This window comes from Aspergillus brasiliensis, assembly GCF_001889945.1.
Source record: "Aspergillus brasiliensis CBS 101740 unplaced genomic scaffold ASPBRscaffold_52, whole genome shotgun sequence".
Classification (NCBI taxonomy): Eukaryota; Fungi; Ascomycota; class Eurotiomycetes; order Eurotiales; family Aspergillaceae; genus Aspergillus; species Aspergillus brasiliensis.
This window is the reverse complement of record NW_027137493.1, coordinates 9,130-15,579: the sequence shown is the minus strand read 5'-3', so window position 1 is coordinate 15,579 and position 6,450 is coordinate 9,130. Positions and strand designations below refer to the sequence as shown.

Sequence of the window (6,450 nt, the reverse complement as noted above, 5' to 3'; positions counted from 1 at the left end):
ACAGAGTCAACGCAACATCCTCTTATCTGACCGAGCCAGCTACGCATGGACTTCAATGCCTGAAGCAAGAATTTAAACAAAGTAGAAGCAACGCAGGACATGTATGTAGACGTTGATAACGTAGGTGCTGTAAAAGCACGGACAATCATAGCTGAAAGCAGCATGATTATGAGCACAGCCTCCTGGGCCTAAATAGAGCAGTATCCACCAAGGCAAAACACCGCGGCAACACTCTCTGTTCCCAACGGACAGGCCCTCAATGACTGGGATACGTATTCCGTCTCGAGCACACGGTACCAGCCAGTATGTTACCCACCATTACTCTCTGTTTACCATGACTACCGAGCAAGAAACCCTAGCTAACCTCTTTTGGGCATGCTGGTCACCATTGCCTAGGGACTCATACTCATGAGACCCAGGTCAACGAGATAAAGATAATTCAAATGGCTAATTGATCACTTTCCAAATCGGGCTGGGTCCCTCGATCACGAGGAACGGCGGAACCAACCAACGAGTTCCCCCGAGTCATGAGACAGTTGGCTGTCTCCGCACTCCCCATTCCTGAATAGCACGAAATACCCTGATAAGTCACCGAGGAGCATGAAGATCAACTCAGTCTCAACCTTTGGGGGTTGCCATCTGTTGCCACCTGTTGCTTGCCGGGCAACTCCACTTTGCTAGCATTCCGATCGTTCAATTGTTGCACTCTAGCCGCTGGCGTTCTAGGTCTTTTCTGACGATAGGGTAAATAATTTAAAATTTCTGGTTCTTGTATACCGGGACTTCCATTTGCGAACTTCCATTGCGAACTTCCACGGCCGTCCTGGATCGGCGGATTGCCAAGACCGCCATGTCCCGGTTCAGGCGTCTCTCGAGTTTGATTGGTCCATGTGAACCAAGCCAGACCGTGGCCAAGACTAAAACAGACTGGCCAAGAAGCTTTTTCGCGGGGCTTGGAAACTCTCTCCCCCGTGCGTGTGTGGAGATTCTCTCCACGGGGAAGCGTCGCGTCTCGTACAATGCAGAGGTCAATTGACTTCGAACGTATCGCAACTGAATGATGCAAGAAATTGGTTGTATTTTTGTATCCGCGAAATGCACCGCATCATGGGGCGACGGAATGGATGCATTTAGTGGTGCATTTAGGTCCCAAGAGATCATTAAGTCGGTTTAGTGTTCAACACCTGCCATCTACATCTACTTGGCCCCAAATTGATTTTGTGCCCGGAGCAGGCTCCACACAATTTCCCTGGTCGCTCCGAAAAGCCTGGATGGTATCTAGGGGCAAGGTCCATTGGAGGGGCTCTTACGCGATTGCCACGCTCCCACGAAGACTACCCCACTGTGCCCTTTTGCGTTTTTCTCTTTGGAAGGTTTGGAGTGTGTCATCCAACCCCACACGGACCGTCTTGGCGACCAGGCCGACTCTGCCCAATCCGGGCTTGGATTGCGTTCCGGGTGGTAACTCCCGTCAAGTCCATAGTACTTTGATTACCGGCAGGCTAGCACAGCCGGTCCCCCAAGTGCTTAGCAAGCACTGTTATCCCGCTGCGCACACTGTTGCAGTCCTCAATATCTTATTATACATGGGAAGGATCTCTCACTGCTTTGTTGGACAATCATGGATTCGATAACTCCTTAAGCGACGGCTATATTATTCAAATGTTCCCCCAATCAAAAGGGAGCTGCGTCGCGAGCCATCTTGGTAGGTTTGTTCGGGTCTTCTGGCAGTATTCTCTAGGAAACGACACTGGGAACATGAGATTAGCCAATGAAGATACGAAGCGTTCAGAGTTGGCTCTGGAGGATGTTGAAAAGGCCTAATCAGCCAAACGGTCCCCACAATGGATATAGCAGCACCGATATCGAAGCACCGGCGAGTTTCTTTGGGGAAACTCAAACTCTCACCCCGCAAATTGACCAACGGCAGCATGGGGCCAAATGAAGTAGTAATTCGGGTGTTCTTGGGACTTCTTAAAGCCATATGGGTTCGTGTCTCAGGCACAAGCACTACTGTAGGACAGCAAATTAAACCTCGGGAAATCGAAGCCGGCAACGGCTTAGCAAGATGCAAAGTCGCTGAAAAGGCTGCTGTATCTGATCAGTACATTCCCTTTTCTTCTCAGGGTTTTTATTATTAGGTTTGGGTGGCGAAATCTTGACCTCATCAAAAGCGCGAGTTGGGTTGGGTTTCGCCGCCTGACCTAGAACCCGTCAAGATAAATAAAATGTAGTGCAGGCGCAGTTATTACAGCGAGCATACGCGCCGGATACTACCCAGTCGCCAAAATTCTCCCTACACCGCGAATCACATCGAGTTCCGGCCTCATCCGGCCTTACCGTGCGAATTGGACGGTGTAACGTCGATAGTTTGCCCTACTTCTAGACTAGCTTCTGCCACTACCAACAGCTGCCAGGGAATTATCCTGGACCGAGTTTTTTTAGACCTAACCCTGCCGGTGTTTGCACACGGCCAACTTTAACTAGCTTATCCCGCGTCCGGTCTGCCGTAGACATTCGTACCATTCTCCGAGACCCAAATGAGATAGATCAGGCCACTGTAAATGTAGTTTGTCACGAATTGTTACTGCCTTTCTGACTGTGAATAAACTCCATGCTATATCCTACACTGCGCCACGTGGTAGCGGCCTAAGGTCGCTGCGAACGCGACTCGGACAATTATATGAATTATCGTCTGTATTACTACGTCTGTCGTTTTGGTTATATGTGCTCATGGATCCCTGGCGGGTTAGTAGGTACCCGTACGGCATCCAAAAAAGCAAAACGAGGAAGTCTAGGCACCAACAACTTCCGGAGAAATATCGGTGCTTTACCCAGCTTCCTCACGCGGAGGAAGCCCGAAGAAGGGCCCAAACCAAGCGGGATTGAACACGGTTAGCCGAGAACTCAGCTGGCTTTACAGAAGCCTAGCAGGTGGGGCCCCGAAGTAGGTACGAGAGAGATTACGACGCAGTTAGACCCTTCGCCACCTCTCCCCCCGGGGAAGTATCGTCGCTGCGAGATTAATCGCGCATAGGGTGCCGAGACACCCCGTGGAGAAGGATTGTCTGGTCCGGGGCAATGGGCTGCTGGCGATACAGGCCGAATTACGTATTATTGCCTCGCGGACATATTGACGCTCTCCGCAAGAATGAAATTGAGCTTCTGTGGAATGAACTAACGCGGGATTCTTTGCAAAAACGTCATACTCAAGATCCTCTTTGCTAATCTAAATCTCTGCTTTTCTCTAGGCCTAGGGATCTTCGAGAACCTCGAATAAGGCCGAGAAACGCCCAGTCGTTTTGACCCCATGGGGAGGCACACTTATGTACAAAGGTATCGCCTAGTATTTCTCAAATGCTTCGAGTAGTCTAACCATTACATATTGTGGCAGAGTACTTAGTGTGCTACCAGTTCCGACCGGGCAGTCTTCGGAGAAAATTACTCGGGTCCCAGTCAACCCCGGTCCTGCTGAGCCGTCCGACTTGGCAATTGGGTGTGAGCCCGTAAACTTTGCCCGCGCACGTTCCTTCCGAGCGGGGGGAGGGGCATGGAAGTTTCTTTGCTAAATGGAGTCAGTATTGGGGGCGTCGCTCATTTACTACTACTCACTCGAGTTAGGCATTTTGGGCCTTGAGGGTTTCCGGGAGCTCCGTATTTCTTACGACCCTACTTCTGTTAGCTGTTCAAGAACCCTTGACGTCGAGCCTTTCACGCTCGCTGCGATTAAAAGAACCTTTTCTCCATGGCGTGGGCTGGATTTAATAGTCGTTAGGCGCGTTGCTTTTCTTATTCACATAACCCCATAATAATACAAACCTGATACACATTGATGGAGCCGCGTTTTTGTCCAGAAAAGAAAGAAAAGACTTCATTATCGGATACTCTGGGGACTTGTGGGGTCGGGGAAGTGGGGTCTGGGACATGGAGGCCGGAGATTGGAGAGAGGGACAATGGTACGGAGTACAATAATCCGCAGACAAACTTCTCGGCTAAACAGGCATTATATAGAGGGCATTGGGGCCGTCTGACTATTTTTCTTCCACCCTGACCACACATAATCCTTTTATCATATTGATTCGACAGACTCGAAATGGGCGATAACTATGAGGAAAAGCCTGACGCCATTGGCAAAGAGTTCAGCGATGAACTCACGCCCGAGGAGCGTGAGCACGAGATCGAGGCACGCGATCTGCAAAGCAATCAGTATCTCGACAACGAACCATTGTATGACCGGATAGCGTTCGCGCAGATACCAGTGCACATGAAGAGCCCTCGCATGCTAGTCATCACACTGGGCGTGTTCGCGGCGTTCAGCGGCATGCTGAGTGGGTTAGACCAGTCGGTTATCTCGGGCGCGCTGCCTGGTATCCGCAAGCATTTCATCGCGTCAGGCGAGTGGGCGAGCATGGACGACCCGAAACTGGCGACCGACATTTCACTGATTTCTTCACTGATGCCGCTGGGCGCCATGGCCGGTGCGCTTATCATGACGCCGCTGAACTTCTACTTTGGACGCCGCAACTCGATTATCATCTCGTGTTTGTGGTACACACTGGGCAGTGGACTTTGTGCAGGGTCCCGTAGTGTGGGGATGCTGTTTGCAGGCCGATTCATTCTGGGCATCGGTATCGGAATCGAAGGCGGCTGTGTCGGTATCTACATCTCCGAGTGTGTGCCGCCAGAGGTGCGTGGCAACCTGGTGTCGGTATACCAGCTGATGATTGCATTCGGAGAGATCATCGGATACGCCGCCGGCGGCGTATTCTTTGACGTCCCGTCAGGCAGCTGGCGCTGGATGCTGGGCTCGTCTCTCTTGTTTTCGACGATCCTCCTGGTTGGGATGGCCTTCCTGCCAGAATCACCGCGCTGGCTGGCATCCAAGGGCAAGTACGGGCGCGCGTGGCGGGTGTGGAAGTCGCTGCGCGACATGGCCGACCCAAAAAGCCTGGACGAGTACCTTGCGATGGAAGTTACAGTCAAACATGATGTCGACCAGTCCGCGAACGTGAAATGGCATCAGAGGTATCTGGAGGTGTGCAGGACGCCGCGCAACCGACGGGCGCTTGTATATGCCACGGCTATGATATTTTTCGGGCAGATGACGGGCATCAATGCGGTGATGTACAATATGTCAAACTTGATGGCCAAGATGAACTTTGATGACCGCGAGTCAGTGCTGATGTCGATGGTGGGCGGTGGCGCGTTGTTCCTGGGAACAATTCCTGCTGTGTTCACGATGGACAAGTTTGGGCGCCGGGTGTGGGCGCAAAACATCCTGATGTTCATCGTGGGTCTGGCGCTGGTGGGCGTCGGCTACCTATACACGAACAATGGTGTTGATTATTTCAATGAGCATAAGGCAACGGCCTTGGGGTTGTTTTTCTCCGGTCTGGTGCTGTACATGGCGTTCTTCGGGGCATATTCGTGCCTGACCTGGGTAGTGCCAGCGGAGAGCTTTAGTTTCAACACCCGCAGCCAGGGCATGGCGATCTGCTCTGTATTCCTTTATCTGTGGTCATTCATTGTGACATACAACTTCGAAGGGATGCAGAAAGCGATGACCTACACCGGCCTGACAATCGGTTTCTTCGGCGGCTTGGCCGCGCTAGGCTTCTTTTACCAGCTGTTCTTTATGCCCGAGACCAAAGACAAAACATTGGAGGAGATCGACGAGTTGTTTCTAATGCCGACAAGTAAGCTGGTTGCGCTGAACACAAGCAATCTGCTTAAGCCCTTCCGGCGGCGATACCAGCCAGAGCAGGTCGACAACTACAACCCCTAAATAGTTGTTCTTTTCACCTACCAGACCAACGTTCATGGTACCAATGACGAGCGACAAGGTTACTCAAGTTGAATGTAATGAAATCATGAGGACTAATACATTTCTGCCAATCCATAACACATGTTGTGCCTATCAAAGAGGAAGCAACAGCGTAGAGCGAGAATCTGTATATCTGATAAACATGTTTTCCACCTACTACCTTCCATGCGAAGCCTATCATCTGATCATGATTTGACTTCTGATTCTCTTATTTTATAAACCTGATGTAAGAAGTATCAACGCTCACAGTCTCATGAGCAAGTTCGGCCGGTCCCTGATAAAAGGCTCAAGGTTGTTTCTGCAACCGCTTGTCACCTGCAGACCTCTTGTGAAGCGGAATGGCTAGCTAAATAGTTGTTCGGTATGAGCGGCAACCAATCAACTGATCGCAGTGCTGGCCATGGTATGTTCATTGAAATTGGCAACAGAACATGAAATATTATAGACTGAGGAGTTGATGCTGGTACAAAATAATAAGAATGTCCGAAGGGGCAAAACTGATTCTAGTAGGGAAATCTGCACAACGGGACAACAGTCGAATAATGTCTGATAAGTTCAAAACTAGTACCATTTAATAGTGCTTTTTACATGGAATATAATGATATAACTCTTATTCTTTAAAATAA

The 6,450-nt window shown here is 50.4% G+C and overlaps 1 protein-coding gene across 1 annotated transcript; it reads left to right on the top strand.

The window, feature by feature from the left end:
• Positions 1-4,093: 4,093 nt before the first annotated feature.
• Positions 4,094-5,785, top strand: ASPBRDRAFT_201768 (uncharacterized protein; the record flags this gene model as incomplete). The annotated part of the gene is made up of 1 exon (XM_067621599.1): positions 4,094-5,785. The coding sequence occupies one exon, from the start codon at positions 4,094-4,096 to the stop codon at positions 5,783-5,785; it is 1,692 nt and encodes a 563-aa protein (XP_067472744.1).
• Between the last annotated feature and the right edge of the window lie 665 nt (positions 5,786-6,450).